Source organism: Alexandromys fortis, unplaced genomic scaffold (assembly GCF_014885135.2).
Source record: "Alexandromys fortis isolate MF-2015 unplaced genomic scaffold, M_Fortis_MF-2015_v1.1 scaffold_3, whole genome shotgun sequence".
Taxonomy (NCBI): domain Eukaryota; kingdom Metazoa; phylum Chordata; class Mammalia; order Rodentia; family Cricetidae; genus Alexandromys; species Alexandromys fortis.
Genome location: NW_026067909.1, coordinates 14436717 through 14457423, shown reverse-complemented (window position 1 = coordinate 14457423; position 20707 = coordinate 14436717). Strand labels below are relative to the sequence as shown.

General features: G+C 53.9%; 1 protein-coding gene across 1 annotated transcript in view; it reads left to right on the top strand.

Annotated features, from left to right (window-relative positions):
- The first annotated feature begins 1588 nt into the window (after positions 1-1588).
- The window catches only part of Grk2 (G protein-coupled receptor kinase 2), a 20882-nt gene continuing 1763 nt past the window's right edge, over positions 1589-20707 (top strand). Inside the window, exons 1-19 of the mRNA XM_050137220.1 lie at positions 1589-1946; positions 13633-13709; positions 15141-15214; positions 15330-15431; positions 15551-15625; positions 15782-15843; positions 16429-16480; positions 16745-16836; positions 17230-17329; positions 17414-17492; positions 17578-17708; positions 17941-18035; positions 18105-18212; positions 18417-18483; positions 18718-18818; positions 19476-19542; positions 19622-19717; positions 19968-20130; positions 20449-20585. Of these exons, the coding sequence (XP_049993177.1) occupies positions 1834-1946; positions 13633-13709; positions 15141-15214; positions 15330-15431; positions 15551-15625; positions 15782-15843; positions 16429-16480; positions 16745-16836; positions 17230-17329; positions 17414-17492; positions 17578-17708; positions 17941-18035; positions 18105-18212; positions 18417-18483; positions 18718-18818; positions 19476-19542; positions 19622-19717; positions 19968-20130; positions 20449-20585 (1791 nt within the window). The 5' untranslated portion in view covers positions 1589-1833. The remainder of the gene's footprint in view (positions 1947-13632; positions 13710-15140; positions 15215-15329; positions 15432-15550; positions 15626-15781; positions 15844-16428; positions 16481-16744; positions 16837-17229; positions 17330-17413; positions 17493-17577; positions 17709-17940; positions 18036-18104; positions 18213-18416; positions 18484-18717; positions 18819-19475; positions 19543-19621; positions 19718-19967; positions 20131-20448; positions 20586-20707) is intronic.

Sequence of the window (20707 nt, the reverse complement as noted above, 5' to 3'; positions counted from 1 at the left end):
GTCTGTATCTCCAGTCCCAGGGGATCTGACACCCTCTTCTGGTCTCCACAAACATCAGTACACACAGTACACAGACTACATACAGGCAAAACACTCGTATACATAAAATAAATAATAGTAATAAAAGACTTGACACTCTCAGCCACATCAGTGGCCCATGCCTTTAATCCTAGCACTAAGGAGTCAGAGGCAGGCAGATCTCTGAGTTCAAGGTCTTTCTGGTCTACTAGGGACAAAAACCAATACTTTCCACTCTCGGTAGGCCTGGGGGCTGGACAGCAGTTGCTTGGCACTAAACGTACAGTACATCAGACCTAGATTTGGGAGCAGCTGTTCTTGTCAGAGCCTGCACCAACAGGGCTGCTGTTGTAGGGGCCCTGAGCTATGGGAAGAACACAGACTTCTCAGGAGACTGTAGTGATGAAGTAGGGAAGATGGGAGGATGAGGCAGGGGTCAGGGAGAAGCAGCCTGGGTTTTGACTTGGATGTCCGGGGACATCATCCACTGAGAGCCCCCCCCCCCATCTGATTTGTATTGATCCACAGAAGTACAAAGGGAGCAGGAGTACTTGCTTTGCTGGCCCATGAACTGTCCAGCACTGTCCAGAACTGGGTTTGAAGTATCCTGGCAGCTTGGAAATCAGAGAGGTGCCCTAGGGAGGTGTATGTAGTTTCAATTTTTAAATTTTTTTTTATTTGTTTGCTTGAGACATAGCACTGGCTGACTTTCACCTTACAGAAACACACCTGCCCTTGCCTCCCAAGTGCTGGGAGGATAGAATAGGCAGGAGCTGGCTCGGGAAGAAGGCACAGAGTAGGGCACCAAGCCTGAGGATCTGAGTTCCATCCCTAGGAACCCATGTGCTAAAAAAAATAAAATAAAACTGATTGTCAAACTTTCTATCCTCTGACCTCCATGTGTGCATATGTAAGAAATAAATAAATAATGGAATTTTTTAAAAGTTCAGCCCTCATCAGAGTGTGGTTTGGTGGAGCACGCCTTTTTCCATCTCAACACGTGGGAGGCAGAGGCAGGCAGATCTCTGTGACTTAGTGTCCAGCCTGGTCTACGTAGTGAGTTACAGGCCACCCAGAAAGACATGGCAACACTCTGTCTGAATTAAGTAAAACAACAACAAAATGCTCATAGTCAGGAGTGTGGCCCAAGGTCTGAGTCTGGAGCTCAGTCGAGAGTTTGAAATCAGGATTGTCACTCAAGGTCTGGGGGTCAGGGGTGGATGTGATGTTGTGATCCTAAGAGAATGTTCTGAACTCTGAGTCTGGGGTCAAGGCCGGCGTCAGGATTCTTGTTATGATCCACGGTCTGGAGTCAACGGTCTGGAGGGAGCGTGGACAGGATCCGAGTTTGTGAGCACGGCTTGGGGTCGTCCTGGAGTCCTTAGATGCAGCCTTGGACTGCCACCCGCGTCCCGGACCCCAGCGGCGCGGCCTCTAGGGGGCGCTGCCGCCCGCCTGCCCGTCGCCCGCCCGCCCGGCTCGGCCCCTCGGCGGCTCGCTGGCGCTGTGCGCGGCAGGCGGGGCCGGAGGCGGCGGCGGCAGCTCCAGGCGCGGGCGGGCGGGAGGGCGGGTGGTGGTGGTGGTGGTGGTGGCGGCGGCGCCCCGACTGCAGTCCCGGCGGGAGCGGAGCGCGAGCCGGGCCGGGCCCGAGCCGGCGCCATGGGGCGGCGCCGCCTGTGAGCGGGCGACGAGCGGGGACCGGACGGGGCGGCGGCGGCGCCGAGGCCGACAAGCCGCGCGGGCCGGGCCGGGCCGAGCGAGCGGGAGCGGAGCGGAGCCTCGGGCGGCGGGAGGAACAGCGCCGCCGCCGCCAAGATGGCCGACCTGGAGGCGGTGCTGGCCGATGTGAGCTACCTGATGGCCATGGAGAAGAGCAAGGCCACGCCGGCCGCGCGCGCCAGCAAGAAGATCCTGCTTCCAGAGCCCAGGTGAGCCCGCCTGTGTCGGGCCCCACGCGCTGACTCGGGTACCATGCCCCGGGGACTCCTCTCTTCCTGCCGCCCCAGGCCCTGGGGACCCCCGTATTCCGGGGACCCTGTGCTCCAGGGGCCGCACTATCCTGGCTGCCCCAGGCCCCGGGGATCCCCTGCCCCAAGCACCCCACGATCCCGGCTGCCCCAGGATTCGGGGACCCCCTACTCCGGGGACCTTCTGCCCCGGAGACCCACTATCCGGGCCGTCCCAGTACCCGGGGACTTCTCCTGTCCCGGCCGGCGCAGGCCCAGTGCCTGCGAGCCCAGAGCGCCCCAACTCCAAGCTCCCCGCCGCGCTCCCCGGGCCGCACTGCCGCTTCCTGTATCTCACTGCGGGGCCTGGTCGCTGTCAGCCCCGGCTCTGCTGCAGCCCTCTTTCCCACCCCGGGGGCTGGGCTCTGCCCTCCACCCTCTGTGTCCCCTTCCGGTTGGTTCCCTTCCCCAGGTCTGCCTCTGTTTACCCAGTCTGTGCCCCTGCTCCCAGCACCCCTCTCTTTGGTGTTCCACAGCCCTGTTCACTCCTCTCAGAGTGATCAACAGCACTCTTGTGAGGTTTGTGGAGTGGAGACACGAGTCAGAGACTTTTTTGCCTTCTCCTCCGGTGGTGTCACTGCCCTTGGCTTAGGTTTGAGAGTGCTCTTTTGGGACAGTAGTGCATTGGTGTGTGTGCCATCCCCAGGGGCTGCGCTTGGGTGAGGCAAGTCCATTCTTCACCCTTTTCCTCACATGTGGTGCCTTGTGGGTACTCTTGACCAGGGGACATCCCATCCTACAGCAGCTGGACTGTGCTGCCGCCTCTCCGCGAGACAACTGATGTCATCACACCTGGTATCAAAGTTTAAACTGTTCAGGATGTGGGTGCAGAGTCGGGCAGGATGTGAGAGGTGTAACTGGGGTTTGTCCAGTGTATTGTGGCAGATAGACTTACCTTCCCATTTGAACTGCACAGAAGATCAGAGACTGAGTGAGACAGGTGTAGTGTTGTGCCCATAGGACAAGGTGTGTGTGTGTGTGTGTGTGTGTGTGTGTGTATGTGTGTGTGTGAAGGGGCACATCTCAAATTTGAATGTTTGAATGGCTTGTTCAGTATCACCCAGGTATTCCATGGAGGCTCCTGGCCTCCACGTTAGGTTTTCAGCTTCTCGTTATATATTTTGTTCACTGCCCGGCCCTGAAAGGTGGCCTCGATGTCCTGCCCCTGGAAGAGCAGATGTGTCTGCCCATCAGGGTGCCTTATGATGGTGGTAAGGCCAATCCCAGCAGCTTTTCATGCCAGCCCCTTTAGCAGCCAAGAACTGGACTTGACTTTACTGCCGTATTCTTATCACAGGACAGGACGTGGGGCAAGTTCTTTTCCTATCTAGACCTTGATTTTTACACCTGTGAAATGTGGGCAATGTGAACTAGGCCTCTGGTGGCCCCAGGCGTTGGAACAGGGTGGGCAGCTTGCAGGGTTGCTGTTGTACAGCTCACCATGCCTCCCCCACCCCGCCAGTGGCTGCTCACTGGGTTTCAGATTGACTGAGAATCAAGCCCAGTAGAGGAAAAATTGGTCTGCGTTTTGAAGAGGCCGTTGGGCGCCCCTTTTTTTCTGAGACATTTGCAATCAGATTTCTCAAAACAGGAACTAGACTGAATATCAGCCAGGGCTGTCTAGGGGCAGCAGTTAGGACGAAATGAGTTCAGAAATGACAAAACCTGAAGGGAAGAGAAGGGCGCGGCGTGCAGTTAGCATCTGGGGCACTGCCTAGCCCTCCTGGGCAGCCACAGCCAGGAGAGTCTTGTGCAAGTGTGAGGTCTACAAAGTTTGAGGTGGTGCCTTTTCTAGAACTCTCCATATTTGGATAATCTTTCCCCAGAATGCATTGCTCCCAAAGGACCCCGCCTTGGGTCGCCTGTGCAGGTGTTTGAGAACCCTGATAAATGAGCTGTACCTCTTTCCCTTTACCCCTCGTTTAGTGGCAGTGGTGGTATGATAGGAATAAGAATGGAGATCTTATTAATTCGTTATTTATTTTGACATCTGTTGTCTCAGTTGATCCAAAAACCAGCGTGTGAAGTTGGCAAGGCCATGCCTGCGTGGACTAGTTGCTCAACAGTACCAGGATGGGGTGAGAATCTGAGCAGAATGGAGGCAGGCTGTGAGTTTTGGGACCGATGACACCGTAGGCATTGGTAGAGGGTACCAGAAGTAGCATGTTGTCGAACCAATTGCTCAGCCTGTGAATGGTGAGGAGCCTCTAACTCTAAACACTGGTGTGCGCAGGCCAGGGAGGGACCCTGAGCCAACCCACAGTGGCCAAGGCCCTCGCCATGCGAACCTCCCATGCTGGAAAGCTTCTGTGACGCACACTGCACATTCTCGAGGCAGACCTTCCCATGCCCTTGAAGGTGGTTATGGTCTTGCCCATTTGCCCAGTATGTCCCAGTTTGCAAAGTGCCTTGTCTTCTCAGCCCTGGTATGCTGACCCAGCAAGTGGTATTTTCCTCAGTTACTGATCAAGGTCTTGAGGCGAGTCATACAAAAGGTCTGGGATTGGATCACAGATATTTGGAGCCCTAGTCTTCCTGTTTGCTTTGTCTCCTCTACTCACTGATGTGTGGGGTGGGGTGGGGGGCACCCCTTGTCTTGAGAGCTGTGGGGTCTAAGGTGGTGACCTGAAAGTAGCAGGGGCTTCTGGCACCATCAGCTGTCACAGTATACAAGACCCAACCCCTTTGCCATTTCCTAAAACCGAGAAACAGGCTACCCTGGTGAGGCCACGAGCGCCAATCATATACAGAATCCTACTTCCCCACCCTGAAGTCAGGGTTAGGGAAAGAAGCAGTGGGGTTCGTTCCTGTGCCAGTGTGCCAATGGGAGTTGTTCCTACTTTGGGGTGGGCCATCTTGGCAGCCTTCTCTGTGGCTGGTGCCCAGGGTTGTGGCTTGGCTGAGCTTGGCATCACAGCTCTTATTTCCCAGGGCTGGGGAATGGGAACTGTTGGGCATAGTGCCACTGTAACTTGGCAAAGGCACCTCCCCTTCTGTCACCTAGAAGATATGGGGAAACAGACCTATTCCCCGACCTTCTCACAGGAGGGGGTGCTGTATGGATAGAACATAGGGGTCCTGGCTCCTCACTCCTGCAATACTGGTTCATGTGGGCCCCAGGCACACTAATCCTGATTGGGCCTGCCTCAGTTTATCTGCTTTGGTAAAATCAGGAGGCTGGTCCTTCACCAATGACCTCCCAGGGCTGTGGGACTGTGGTCTGGGCCTCGCCCTGCAGAAGCTGTTACCTCTTTCCCAGCAGCTGCCGCAGTCTTATAATTATCATCATTTGCTTAATATGACCACTGAGGCCCTGTGTAATTAATCTCAGGGCTCCTGTCGAGGAGCCCTGCCTGGGCGGTCCCAGAAGATGTCCCTGCTCTCCCCAGTGACAGTAGCAGCCCCAGCAGCCATATGTGGGAGCTGGGTGCCTCTTGCAGCCTTCTGGTTCTCTGGGCTATTTCCTGGTCCCTCCCCCACCATGAGCTTCCTCCGCTGCTGCCCGCCCCTTGCTTGTTTCCCCCAGCTCCTCAGACCCTGCTACTCTTCCTTCTCCGTTTCTTCGTTCCTGTTAACTCATTACGGCCAGGACTTCCTGCCTGGATTGGTGGGGGAAGGAGTACTAAGAAGACTTTTGCTCTTCTTCCTCCCTCCATCACCAGAGAAAGCCCATTGCTGCCAGCCTTTATCCCTTTCCAGAACATTCCACTCCAGTAGCAGGGACCCACCCCCTCCTGCCCCTGAAAACAAGATTATCTTTTCTGCAGTCTATCCCTGCGGGCCTTTGAAGCTGCTGCTGCTCCCTGGGAATGGCTCTCTGAGATGCCTTTTCCCATCTGTCCTCCTCTCTGGAGCAAGGCTCTCATGGATTTGCTATTAAGTTGCTCAGCTCTGCTTGCTTCTTCACTGTGCACTCAGTAAATGGATTTGAAGGGAGCATGAGCGTCATAGGTTGGGATCCGTGCACAGGAATCTGGGCTCTGTCAGCCTAGGAATGATTTGTCCTATTAATGCACAGTCCATGCTCGTAGTAAATCCTGGCTGACTTCAAGTGTAGGCACACACTCTACAGCAGCTTCTGCCCAGGTTGCTGTATAGGGAGCTGAGAGCCCTGGGGGCCTCAGGGAGTTCCAGCTGCCTGCACATGGCTGTTGTTTTAAAGATGTTATGGAATAAACAGCCGAAGCCAGGAGCATGTGATGGTTTTTGAGGAAAGCACAGCTTCCATTATACCTGCTGTTTCTCCCTGGGCCCCTTTTCTACTCCCCACTGGCTCCTAGAGCCATTTCCTCTTTGGGACAGTTACTCTTAGGTTATTTCAGGCCCACTTCAAACGAGATCCTAAGAGTAAGTAAGGCGTTTGGCAACTGCATTTTTCTGTAACGACATCTTGTCTCGCATCACTGCTTACTGAAAAGGGCGGTTTTGGTGATGTAGACGTGGGTGTTTGGTGGTAAAATGGGGGTCATTTCTCTGAGGGTGGAAGTTGCCCTAGAATTGGAATGGGGAACAACCCCCTTTCAGGACTGCAGAGCAAGGACTCTAGAATTGTGGGTTTTGTTTTTTTTTTTTTTTTTGGTGGTGGTAGCTCCCCCCCCCCCCCCCCCGAGACAGGGTTTCTCTGTAGCTTTGGAGCCTGTCCTGGAACTAGCTCTTGTAGACCAAGCTGGCCTCGAACTCACAGAGATCCACCTGCCTCTGCCTCCCAGGTGCTGGGATTAAAGGCGTGCACTGCCACCACCCGGTTTAGAATTGTGTTTTCAGTGAACACTAACAGGATGTCTACGCCTCGTGTCATAGGCACATAGGCAGGGTGCCTGTTTATGTATTATTTGTGATGACTGGAGTGTCTTCCTGAACGTCCTGCAGGAGAACCTGGAAGTCTGGGGCTCACTAAACATTGCCATGGTCAACCACTGTTGTCCTTTATTGGCCAAGGGTTTGCCCAGACATGGTGGCCACAATTGGTCTTCCTTTTTTGGTAACAGCCCCATCCTTGAGCTCTGAGAACATTGTTGGGCCCCAGGGAGAGTCATCAAGAAATATTAATAAGAAGCCCCAGGGATCTTCCTCCTGCTGTTGCCACCTCTCTGCCAGGTTTCCTGGAAAGGTTGCCAGGGAGTGCCTCAGCTGCAACCTCAGCTTGTTAACTGTCCCTACCTGATTGTGGCAGTTCCCAGTGTGGCTGGCTGAGACCCACCAGCCTGGAGGCCCATAGCCTCTGCACCAGATTCTTCGGTGGTACAGCATCGCTGTCATATAAACACCAGCACCATGGTGCCAGCCAAGACTTTTCCTTCCATTCTGGCAGGCATATCCTAAAGCCCCTGGTGAGGTGGGAGGGAGGCATCAGGAAGAGGCTGGGTACTGTCCTGGTCCTAGAGACCCTCCTCCAGCATCCCCACGGAGGCTGACGGGAGGGTGGAGGAAGCCCTGTTGACACATTTCTCAAAGCCAGTTTGGATATTTCCTTTGTCACAGGCCTACTATTGGCCCTATAGACTCCTCTTACTATCGCAATGGGCATGTTTGCCCCAGACTCCTTCCTGTAGGCCCTCCCAGTCCACAGCTAAGCTCCCTAACCTTGTGTGGGAGCCATCTGTGAGGGTCATGCCTGACGTGTTAGGCCACTATGCCAGAGTGTGGGACCTGCTCTCCTACTGAAGCACGTGGTACCTCTCTTACCAGAATTTCTGCTTAGACACCACTCCCTGCCTGCCTGTTGCCCTCTCAGCTCTCACTGCTGAGAAGGGCACTGCCTTCTTCCTACCCCTCAAACTATGTGAGAGGTGCTAGGAATGGGGATGGGGCTAGGTGCATTCCACAACCTGATAGCCACCCTAGCATAAAGCATGTCAGGGCCTAGGTGCCCTCGATCCTTTGGCAGAACTTTGATGGGCTCTAGGGTGGAGTCAAGGGAGTGTTTACTCCACTCTCAGGGTGAGAGGAGCGGCAGCAGCTCTGTTTGGTTCACCTCCTGCCAATGGCTCTGGCCCATGCTCTGCCCCCAAGAGACTGCCTGGCTGTATAGCCCCTTCCTCCAAGTACAGGACAGTGTGAACTCGTTATCTTAGCACAGGATCATGTTCTAGGAGTAGTGTAGGCAGGTAGGGGTGTGGGGTGCCAGATAAAAAATAGGCAGCTATGTCCTAATGTCTAGGAGGGAAGACACAAGCTAACAATGGGGCAGAAATTCCCCCCCCCCCCAAGATCTTTCAGGCCTTCTGATATGTAGTACAGAAGTGACAGTTCCATTGCCTGGACACTTTTGTTTTACAGAACAGGAAACCAGCAGAGAAGTCCGTAATTTCGCTGAGTGAGCATGGTGGCATAAGCTCGAGCACTCTGGAGGCTGAGACAGGAAGATTGCTAGTTCAAGGCCAGTCTGGGCTACTAGCAGGCCCCACATCAGAAAATGTACCTGCCTCTGCATACACATGGGTCATGTGACCAAACATATGTACATATGCCAGAAAGTAAATAAAACAGCTTGTGACTTGACCTTCAGAGGAAGGTGGAAAGGGCTCTTTGGAACCTGTCCAGGGTGCCCTTTCAGCTGCCAAGGAACAGAGGCTCCAGTGTCTCCCACCTGGGAGTAGTAATAAACTTACTGCCCTTCACTCTAGCTTGGGCTGACTTAGAACTTACTACAATCAGGCCTTAGCTTCCCAAGTGCTGGGCTTATGAGCAGCTGCCACCATGGCCAGCAATTTTTTTTTTCTTTTTTTTTTGGTTTTCAAGACAGGATTTCTCTGTGTTAACAGTCCTGTCTATCCTGGAACTCGTTCATAGATCAGGCTGGCCTCGAACTCACAGAAATCCGCCTGCCTCTGCCTCCTGAGTGCTGGGTTTAAAGGTGTGTGCCACCACCGCCCAGCGTACACTTGACTTTCTTAATGACCCAGAGGGGAACTAGAGAGCCATGTGCCTCTGAATGGGTGGAGATAAAGATGCCACTCAGAACATGTCATATCTCTAGGCACTGCCAGCATCAGGGACCCAGCCAGGAGGCTGCTGCTGCCTCCCATGCAAGCCTACACTTGCTTGTTGGCCAGGAGTTTTGTCCAGTGACACCTTTTCTAACCTGCCAGCTTCCATAGCTTCCAACTCTGTGGGGCTAGACCGGAAACCCGAAAACTGCCACGCTAGAGGGCCTTCCATTCAAGGACTCTGCTTGGGCCTGGCCTTACGTTCGGTTTGAGGAGAGTATTTATCTTATTTAGGAAAACTTTTCCTTTCTTTATAAGGAAGAAAATAAAGTACTTTGGTCTGGGAAGAATGCTATGGCCATGCCCAGGTGTAGCTTTTGATGGGAGGGACAGTCTTCAGCTGAGTTTCTGCAGGCCCCAGGCCCAGTGAAAAAGCAGAAAGCCCTGCCCTGTTGGTACCCTGGCTGTCTAAGGCGGGGTCTCTTACGAGCGCTGTATCTCGCCTTTGTACACCCATATCAGCTGCTCTGGGTCGTATGATGAGAGATAGTGGTGGAGCTCCCTGACCAGGGCTGAGCATGCCTTTAACCAGTTCTCAGGAAGCCAGTATAGGGTTGGGAGGGTATCCCAGTGGTACCCACGGCCCCTATTCCCAGTGCCCTGCCCAGCTCCTGATGAGGTATCCCCAACAGCTGGGATCTCTGTCATCAGCATTTTCCTGTCCATAAACCCCACCTGACCCTACCTGATCGTGTCCATCTGCCCCTCCACTACATGGAAGATGGATGTGCTGATATTTTCCCCCTTTATTGTTCAGATCCTGTCCTGTCTGTGAACCAAAATGTTCCAGAATGTAAAGATTAGGTGACAAGCAGATCACCCAGGACTTGGGGTGGTGACAGTCTCACCCTCCTGGGCTATCTGCCAGGTGAGATCCAGACACCCGGTTTTGCAGGTTTCTGAGCCCCATGTTCCTGTGCCCTCCTGCCAGGTTTTTCAGGAGTTGCCACTGCCTTGCAGGATCCAAGAGATGAGCCTGCTATATGGAGGGCTGCCTGGCCAGGCTGCCATCTGCAGGCAGAGCATGGGCGTGTCTGATTTACCTCCTTATTTAAGTTTTGTTTATTTGACATAGGGTCTCACACTATTGCCCAGGCTGGTCTCAAACTCACAGTAAACCTCTTGCCTCAGCCTACTGAGTGCTGAGATTTTGGGTGTGAACCACCCAGCTGGACTCTCACAGCTTTTTCTTCAAGCTCCTGTTGTTTGTGTCTGCTCTACCCTGAGTCCTTCTGAGTCTTCGAGGATGAGGAAGTGTTTTGATGGTGGTCCCCAAGAAGAGAGGTTGGACCAGGGCATCTGTAACCATGGCGCCTCAGCCAGGTACCAGAGAATTATGGTCTTGCTGTCCCAGCGGGAACCAGCTCTGGCAACAGTGTGGGGGTCCCTGAGCTTGGGCAGGAGTTGTGGGCTGGAAATCCAGAGTCACCAAGGCCTGACCTGGTCATTGGAGCCCTACTTCTAGTCAGAGACAGTCTTTGGTGGAGCTGTGGTGTCTCCCAGCTGGCAAACCAGGGTGTCACAGTTTCAGGATTGGGCCCTGGCAGTTTTGCATAATTCATTATCTTGAGAGGACTTTCCTGAAAAGGCCAACAAAGCTAGATCCTGGGAGGGCTGGGCCTTGAGTCTGGTGCCCTGGCACTGCTTTTTCCAGTTCTGCTTTTGACCGGAGCTGTCATCTTTCCAAAAACTTTGAAGTTCACAGTGCAAGGTAGGACTGGCAGACACCCCTCTTACACCATAGCCCAGTAGCCTGTGCCACCTCCCCAGCCCCACTTCCTCCTCACCTTATCAGAGTGTCTACCCGGACTTCCTTAGTGACCCAGTGAGGTTCCTGCTCTATCTTGGATCTAGCCTCCTAAGGGCTATACCTTCAGACTGTACCCTAGTTTTGAAATCCCTAGCACCGAGTTTTGTCCTCCCTTCATGCAGGTTTTTGTTTGTGTTTTTTGTTTTTTGGTGAGTGTGTGTGTGTGTGTGTGTGTGTGTGTGTGATTTTTTTCAAGATAGGGTTTCTCAGTGTATCCTTAGTTGTCCTGGAACTCCTTCTGTAGACCAGACTGGCGTGAACTCACTGAGATGCCTGCCTCTGCCTCCCAAGTGCTGGGATTAAAGGTGGTGTGTGTGTGTGTGTGTGATTTTTTTCAAGATAGGGTTTCTCAGTGTATCCTTAGTTGTCCTGGAACTCCTTCTGTAGACCAGACTGGCGTGAACTCACTGAGATGCCTGCCTCTGCCTCCCAAGTGCTGGGATTAAAGGTGGGTGCCACCACCCAGCCAAGATTTATTTATTTATTTTTATGTAGATGAGTCCTCTATCTCACCTTTATGCAAGAAGAGGGTATCAGATCCCACTAAAGATGGTTGCGAACCACCATGTAGTTACTGGGAATTGAACTCAGGTTCTCTGAAGAGCACCCAGTGCTCTTAACCACCAAGCCATCTCTCTAGCTCATGTAGTTTTTGTTGTACCTTCTTCCCTGACCTGTGGGCCTCTTGTTGCTGGGCCAATTTTTTCCTCACCTGTCTTAACACCCCACCCCCACCTGACCTGAGCTTCACCACCTGATGGCATCCTGTTTGCACTTCAGGAAGCCGGCAAAGGTCCACCATCTCCACACAGCATCTCCCCGCCACCCCGAGCTGATCTGACCACAAGCCCTACTGATATCACAGACAAGGGGTCTGTACCAGGGTCACACCTGCCTAGAAGCAGGTGTAGGTTTCACACCATGAACAGTGCCTTGACTCTAGCCTGGGTGACCAGGCCAGCCTATGCTTGACCTGCCAGGGATTCTAGGGGAGGCAGTGCCTGACATGGAGAGCTGGACCGCGGCTGTGAATCCTCAGCAGCCATAGTCTCCTGGGCAGAATCTGCTGGGCTTCACATGTCCGCCAGCCCCTCGCTTCTCATGTGCCCTCAGCTGGGCAGCTATGTGTTCTCTGAAGAGCTAGGCTAGTGGAGGTCAAATGTGAGCAGAGCTGGCTGTTGGGGCAGCTTGGCAGGTCCGGCACACCTGTGACCCTGAAGAAAAGGGTAGAGACAACAAGGAGTCCCAAAGTATCAGTGAGACGTCCCTAGGCTGCACAGTGTTGCAGTGAGATCAACAAGATGGGGATGGTGGAGTTTGTCTCAGGAACTTTGGTGACCAGTCTTTCCCCTATGGCCCTAGACAGGAGTCATGTTTTTATCAATGTGCTAGGAACACACAATGATGCTTGGACTTTTCTTTTTGAAACAGGGTCTCGTGTGACCCAGGCTGGTCTTGAACCCCTGATGTTCCTGAGTGCTAGGATGAAGATGAAATACAATATAAATTCATTACTTTAAATTATTCAGCCTGAGCGGTAGAGCACACCTTCAATCCCAGCACTCAAGAGGCAGAAGCAGGGGGATTTTTATTAGTTTGAGGCCAGCCTGGTCTACAGAGTGAGTTCCAGGACAGCCAGGACTAAGACAACACAGAGAAATCCTGTCTTGGAAAAAAGAAAAAAAGAATATAATTAGAAACTGGGTGTGGTAACACACACTTGTAAACCCAACACTGAAGGATTGCTACAGGTTTGAGGCCACCCTTAGCTACAACAGCAAGACTCTGTTTCCCCAAAGTGAAAAAAGCAAAAAAGTGAAAACAGAATCCAATGTTTTCTGTGAGTGTTCAGTGTATTGTGCTGCCCTCCCAGAGTGTCCTCTCACTCTGAGGGAAATACTACCCCTGGGCTGGTGAGGTGACTCTGCTGGTAAAGCAACCTGAGTTCAACCTCTGGGACCTGGCTTCCAAAGCTCTCCTCTGACCTGCACACACAAACGAACAACAAAAAACTCATGGGCCCTTTGGCAGTTTCCCTGAAGTCCCTAGCACCTAAAGTCTATTTTCTGTCAGTGAACCTGTCATAGAGTCATCAGGGAGAGATCTGAGTCCTCTCCCTGAGCTTGTGAAGGGTCGCCCATGTGGCAGTGTCTCAGTACTCTCTCTGTTCCTTCTAATGGCCAAACAGAACAGAGCCACATTTTGTTGATTTGTCCATTATCCAACTCATGGGCAGGTCCTGGCTTTGCCATTTGGCTAAGTTACCAGAGTCAGTGTGTGGCAGTGTGCGACACACTTCTGCAGGCAGTAGGCACAGGCTGCGAGGAGCTGCTGCCCACCGTAACCTTGGGTTCATCTGAGGTGACTTACCTGAACAGAATGAGTGACCAGGCCAGCTGGGGGTCCGGGAGCTCCCTGGGGGGCTTGAAGACACTGAATTGAAGGATGGTTCCCTTCAAGCCGGACATGGTGGCACTTACCTGTAATTCTACCACTGGAGAGGCTGAAACAGGGGCCTCTGTGGGCCCAAGGCCAGCCTGGGCTATAGTGTGATTCTACCTTTAAAAAAAAAAGGCCTCAGAGAAGATGGCTCAGTGGTCAGTGGGTAAAAGGTGTTGCTGCCATGCCTGGCAACTCCCATGCCTTCTTCTCTGACCTCTACACAGGCTGGTGTGTGTGCACCCCTCACATGCACAATAAATAAAGCTTTTGTTTTTTAAAATGAGTAGTTCCTTGATCCAGGCTTCTGGGCAGGGCCTGTAGCCCCAGGTCTCTGTGGGCCCTGCTTACTGTGCCCCTTTGCCTGCAGTATCCGCAGCGTCATGCAGAAGTACCTAGAGGACCGAGGAGAGGTGACCTTTGAAAAGATCTTCTCACAGAAGTTAGGTAAGTGCAGCCACCTCTCCCAGCCTGAGGTCTCTCCAAGAAGACTCTAGGGTGACTTCCTGTCACCCTGTCATATGCCCCTGTCCCAGGAGGTTCCCCCATCTATTTACCCCTCCCCCCAGTAAAGAGTGATGACCCTTTGTGCCTCCCAGCCCCTGGCTTCTGCCCAGGGAGTCCTGTGGTGGGGGTGGGGGCCCATCAGTCTTCCCCAGGCGCCAGGGAAGTTCCTCCTTTGGGTTTTTTGTTTTTGAGAGTTGCAGCTTCCCCTTGGCGCAGCCACAGCTGCTCTGAGCCGTTGGTGGAACTGACAGGAAGAGGCGGGGCCCTTCCTGTGGTGCCTGTAGAGCTGTGGTTGGCCCCGCCCCCACCCGAGCCACTCTCCCACCCCCCCTAGTCCCTAAGTGAGCAACCTGCCTTGGAGCTGCTCCCTTCATCCTTCCTCTGGTGTGTGGTGTATACCCTCGTCTTGGAAGTATGCTGCCCACCCCATGTCCCAGCCAGGGAAAGCTTGGGGTCCTGTCCCAGGAAGCCTCTAGTCACACAGGGCACACAGAGTTGGGCTTTCTGAGGCTGGGATCTCAGTGTGGAACTGAGGGTGGCCTGGAAGGATCAGGCATTGGGGCTCAGTCTCCTGCTGTTCAAATCTGATTAATGGAACCCTGAGCCCAGTTGCCCATGCAGACAGGGTAGACCTGAGTCAGTGATGTCAGCAAGTGCACTTTGCAGTCCACACCTCTCCTCATAGCCTTGTTCACAAGTCCTCAGTAAAAGATCAGGTTAACCGTAGGAGAAAAGATGGCTGTAGGTACTAGCAGAGACACCTGGGATTAGAGGCCATTAACAACACTAGGCAACCAATGCACTTTAAAGGAACATAGAAAGTTACCCAGCACAATTCGGGCATCCCAGCGGTGAGGTGGTGATGCATATCTTTAATCCCAGCACTCAGGAAGCAGGAGGATCTCTGAGTTCAAGGCCAGCCTGGGCTACAGAGAGGGTTACAGGACAGCCAGGGCTGCACTAAGAAACCCTATCTTGGAAAACAAACAGAAGAAGAGCCTCCCTATATCTCCATAGCCCATAGTAGGCAGTACCACCAGCGCTGGGGGTGGGGGTGTCTGTTAGCGCATGAGATGCATAGCCAGCACACCCCACTCCTCTTAACTTGCCACAGTACCTGTGTTTTCCAGCCAGCGTCTCCAGAGGCAGATTCTGGGGATAGTGCAGAAATACAGTGGCCCTAACCTGGAATCTGGGACTCCAGGCTGGTGACAGCCTTGGTGCTCAGATTGCTTATACTCTTCCTGAGTGAGGTACAGCCCATCTCTCCTGCTGCCTTTGCTAGTTCTGTCTAGGAATGCCCATGGTGGTGAGAAGGCCCTTAGAGGAGGGTGTGCATGGCTCAGCATGACCAGGCCTGATTGCTTTCAGGGTACCTGCTTTTCCGAGACTTCTGCCTGAACCACCTGGAAGAGGCCAAACCCTTGGTGGAGTTCTATGAAGAGGTACGACGTCAAGGTCTGCTGAGAGAGGTGCTTGGGTACCTTCGCTGAGTCTGTGAGGCACTTGGGATCTAGCCCCGTTCCCTGGCCACAGACCATGTATGGCTGTGCCTTCCAGATCAAGAAATATGAGAAGCTGGAGACAGAGGAGGAGCGTGTGGTCCGTAGCCGGGAGATCTTTGACTCCTACATCATGAAAGAACTGCTGGCCTGCTCACATGTGAGTGTCCTAGTCAGCTGCTCTTGGGTGCCAGCTCATATGCTGGCCCCCAGCAACCTGGGGTTGGAAGGGAAGAAAGGGCCTTGTATGGGATGCACAGCTGCCTCTGTCCTCTCCAGCCCTTTTCAAAGAATGCTACCGAGCATGTCCAGGGCCACCTGGTGAAGAAGCAGGTGCCTCCAGATCTCTTCCAGGTACGTGCTAGGCTCCTTTTCTCATGGCCCCACCCTCCCCTGGTGAGGTCCTCCTGCCTTAGACAGCTGGGGTCCTGAAGCCTGGGGCTGGATGCAGAACCGGGGTCACCAGGGGCTAATAGATTTGGTCACCAACTCCCAGCTCCTTCCCCACAGCCATACATTGAGGAGATTTGTCAGAACCTCCGAGGGGATGTGTTCCAGAAGTTCATTGAGAGGTGAGTAGGGGCGGAGAGGGAGAAGAAGGTCTAAGCAGGACAGCGGCAGCTGCTCTGGCTCTGCACTGGCAGGTGCCAGGTCTGTTCGTACTCCATCAAAGGAGCTCGTGGGCGGTCACACAGATTCTTTGTCCTCTTCTCTCACCCTCTTTCTGGAATCACCTTGCTGGTCTCCCTGTTCTGTGGAGTGTCAGGGTCTAGGCAGGGCTAGGCCTGAAATACACACTGCCTTTTGTGGCTCGAACCTCCAGAGCCTAGGCTGAATGCTAAGAGCAGCATTTGCAGTCATGGCTACCTAGCCATAGAAGGGGTGGGGGTAGCTGAGAGGGTGAGTTCACTGGAAATGAGCTTTTGTGTGAGGAGTTGCTGTGCCCTGGTGGAGGTCTGACTGGAGGCTACTATCTCTCTGATCCCAGTAGGCCACCATGGCTCAGCTAGTGAGGGTGTGTGGCCTGAGCTGACCACAGGCTCAGGGTGTCTCCATGTCCACTTGCCAGGGCTCTGGGAGGGCAGTGGGTGGGACAGGCTCTAATGGCCTCTCAATATCTTGAAGTTTGCCTAAGTGTGTATCCCCTTCTTTCCCAGTGACAAGTTCACACGGTTTTGCCAGTGGAAGAATGTAGAGCTCAACATCCACGTGAGTAGGCCGAGGGTGCTGGCATGCCAGGGGACTGTGGGGAAATGCAGTGGCCAGGGCTCTGCCATCAGCCTCACCATGGTGGCTCTGGACAGGAGGGGGCCAATGCTAGAATCCCAGTGGGGGCAGCTGGAGAAAGATGTGTGGCCAGATCTCAAGAGTAGGGAATCCTAGAGCCAGGGCCTGTCCCTGCTGCCCAAATATCTCTGCTGTGGTGCTGGGCCCAGGAGGCCTGCAGTGACTTCAGCTGTTGCCACCCTGCAGCTGACCATGAACGACTTCAGTGTGCATCGCATCATCGGGCGTGGGGGCTTCGGTGAGGTCTATGGGTGCCGGAAAGCAGACACAGGCAAGATGTGAGCACCCTGATCAGTTGGCACTGGGTGGGGTGCCTGAGGGAGGAATCAGGCTGCTAGAGGTACCATGAGGGACTGGGACCTTCTAGGGAAGAGCTGTTACGGGGATCAGTGTCCCAAGCTTACTGTCCCTGAATGCTGAATGTTCAGTCTCTGCCTAGAACCATACCTTATCCCCTGCTGCCACCGTCCCTCCTTCCTGTCTTCCTTTGGCTATTCTGTCTCCTTCAGGCTCCTCAGAGACTAATTTGCCAGCACCTTTTGCCCTCTCTAAAGCATTGGCTGTGTCACGTGTTTGTCCTGCATCTGGTCTTCATCAGCAGCCTGCTGAGGCAGCCTGGGGCTCTGCCCTGCAGGGCGTGCTGACACAGCTGACCTCCTACTCCATCATAGGTATGCCATGAAGTGTCTGGACAAGAAACGCATCAAGATGAAGCAGGGAGAGACCCTGGCTCTGAACGAGCGGATCATGCTTTCCCTCGTCAGCACCGGGGTGAGCTGGGAGGCCGAGCGGGCCCCCATAGTGACCTCTGACCAAGCCTCAGCTGGCCTTTGCTCACCTTCCCCTCCCTCCTAGGACTGCCCCTTCATCGTGTGCATGTCGTATGCATTCCACACACCAGACAAGCTCAGCTTCATCCTGGATCTCATGAACGGTGAGCCCAGGACCAGCCCTAGGGGGTGGACCTAGGGCTGGACCTGGGCAGGAAGCTGAGTCTCACCTGGAGGGCTGCCCCTCAGGTGGGGACCTGCACTACCACCTGTCTCAGCATGGAGTCTTCTCCGAGGCCGACATGCGCTTCTACGCGGCTGAGATCATCCTGGGTCTTGAACACATGCACAATCGTTTTGTAGTCTATAGGGACCTAAAGGTAAGGGGCTGCCGCCACCCATCCTTCCCTCTAGGTCTGTGACAAGGTTAGCTTGTCTCCTTGCCTTGCCCTCCTCCCTCCCTGCCTGAACCACTTTCTGAGTTCACTCGTGATTGGGGAAGGGAGTGGCGTGTCCTACCTGGGGCCTTTCCCAGACACCTGTAGTTCCCTCCAGTGAAGGCCCAAGCTGGCCTCCTCCTGGCCAAGCAGCTCACTGGGCTTTCCTTTACAGCCAGCCAACATTCTCCTGGACGAGCATGGCCATGTGAGAATCTCGGACTTGGGCCTAGCCTGTGACTTCTCCAAGAAGAAGCCCCATGCCAGTGTGTGAGTGCCCAAACCATTCCTTCCCTTCCCGAACCTCCTCCCCTTCGCTTACAACCTATGCTCCCACAGGGGCACGCACGGGTACATGGCCCCCGAAGTCCTGCAGAAGGGTGTGGCCTACGACAGCAGTGCCGACTGGTTCTCCCTGGGTTGCATGCTTTTCAAGTTGTTGCGGGGGTGAGTTGGCTATCCCAGGTGGGCAAGTAGGGTGAGGCCCTGAGACCCTGTTCACCAGTCCAGATAGGAAGCAGGGAGGGGAGCCCTCCATGGCCTGGGTATGAGGGGTGGAGCCCCCCTCACTTCTCACAAACCTCCTTCATGTAATCTATCCCAGTTTTCCCATTCTTGTTCTTTGACGTTGGTCTTTGACCTCTTGTCCAGACACAGCCCCTTTCGGCAGCACAAGACCAAAGACAAGCACGAGATTGACCGCATGACATTGACAATGGTGAGTGTAGGGTAGCTGGGAAGGGCCACAGTGGGGCCAGCACAGCTCCTGAGCCAGTGATCCTTCCCTAACCCTGGAGCCCCTGCCTCCTTTGTGCTGCCAAAGCTCACACTTGCTGGGGACCAGCAGGAGGCTGGGCCTTACCTTCTCCTGCTGCTGGCTTCTACCCCTCCCCCAGAGCCGAGGGCTCTTCCTGGGCTCCTGTTGACATCTTCCTCCTCTTCCTCCTGGAAGGCTGTTGAGCTGCCTGACTCCTTCTCCCCTGAACTCCGATCCCTGCTAGAAGGTTTGCTGCAGAGGGATGTCAATCGGCGGCTAGGCTGTCTGGGCCGTGGGTGAGTGTCATGCTGTAGGCTGCTGGGTCTCTGGCTATACCCCCTTAGAACAGTGGTTGTGTTTCCTCCTTTGAACTTCTCCATGGTCTCAACCTTGTGAAGTGCTCACAAGGGAGGTCATGGCCCACACTATCCAGTATCCTCAAAGTGGCAGGGCTGGCTGGGTGTGTCACTTTTGGAACCAACTGAGAAACAGCTTTCAGAAGGCCCAGGAGAGTCTTTGTAGTGAGGTGATGATAACCATAATTATAATTGTTTTTTGTTTTGTTTTTCAATGAGGTGGGGCTTATTTTTCAAGATGAGGCCTCAAGTAGCTTAGACTCCCCTCACTCTGTAGCTGAAGCTGGCCTTGAACTCCTCATCTTCCTGCTTCCACTTCCTAAGTGCTGAGATTAGAGGTGTGTGGCACCACACCCAGTTTAAGAGCAGCTTTTTATGTCTGCTGGGATATTGGTTAATTGCCAGGCAAAGTGGTGCTAGTACCCACACCAGCCCAGGATGTGGGAACTGTGTCTCCCATTTCAAGATGAACTAACGGGCTGAGAGTTATGGAACTCACTTAAGATCTGAGTCAAGCCTGAGCTAATGACCTCACAGTCTGGATCTAGCCCAGCTTGTGAGGTGCAGAGCCCAGGTGACAGGTATATCTCTCCACAGGGCTCAGGAGGTAAAAGAAAGCCCCTTTTTCCGCTCACTGGACTGGCAGATGGTCTTTTTACAGAAGGTAAGAGCCTTTCCAGGGGAAGGATGGGGAACCCCATGGCCTCCCACCCCAGCTGATGCCCAACCCTTGCTCTTCACAGTACCCACCCCCACTGATCCCCCCACGTGGGGAGGTGAATGCAGCTGATGCTTTTGACATTGGCTCCTTTGATGAAGAGGACACAAAAGGAATCAAGGTACTGCACCATGCCCGGCCCTGAACCCTGAGCCTGGCCTGCTCTGGGTGGCCCTTGCCCCTCCTCAGTCCCTATGAGACACTGTGGCAGCCCTGTGGGCTGTGGGCCATACTTCCTCATCCCCCAACCTCCCTGGGGACAGTGGTCACATGAGGCATCCCTGACTTAGGGCCCTATGCAGGCCTGTGACTAACAATATCCTGGCATCCTTTGTCTACCCACGTTTCCCTGCCATGTACACCTGGTGAAGTTACTGGACAGTGACCAGGAACTGTACCGCAACTTCCCTCTCACCATCTCGGAGCGGTGGCAGCAGGAGGTGGCAGAGACTGTTTTTGACACCATCAATACTGAAACAGATCGGCTGGAGGCACGAAAGAAAGCCAAAAACAAGCAGCTGGGCCATGAGGAGGGTGAGGACTCCTGACCATGGGGCACACCAGGCCTGTTGCACATTGTAGAAATGAGAAGTGGGGGGGCTGGAGAGATGGCTCAGAGGTTAAGAGAACTGACTGCTGTTCCGGAAGTCCTGAGTTCAAATCCCAGCAACCACATGATAGCTCTCACCCATCTATAATGAGATGTGGTGCCCAGAACAGTATATACATAATAAATAAATTTAAAAAAAAAAAAAAGAAATGAGAAGTGGGCTCTGCTAAGAAACTGACCAAGACCACAGCCAGAAAGGGGGTGGGGTGGGATGCTGAGCCTACATCCCATCTCTTGTGCAGACTATGCCCTCGGTAAGGACTGCATCATGCATGGCTACATGTCCAAGATGGGTAATCCCTTCCTGACCCAGTGGCAGCGGCGGTACTTCTACCTGTTCCCCAACCGACTTGAATGGCGGGGTGAAGGCGAGGCTCCGGTAAGAAGGGGGCACTGATGAGGGCACAGGGCAGATTCCAGGGCCTTTCTTCTCTCTCTCTCTCTCTCTCTCTCTCTCTCTCTCTCTCTCCCTCCCCCCCTCCCTCCCCCCCCCTCCCTCTC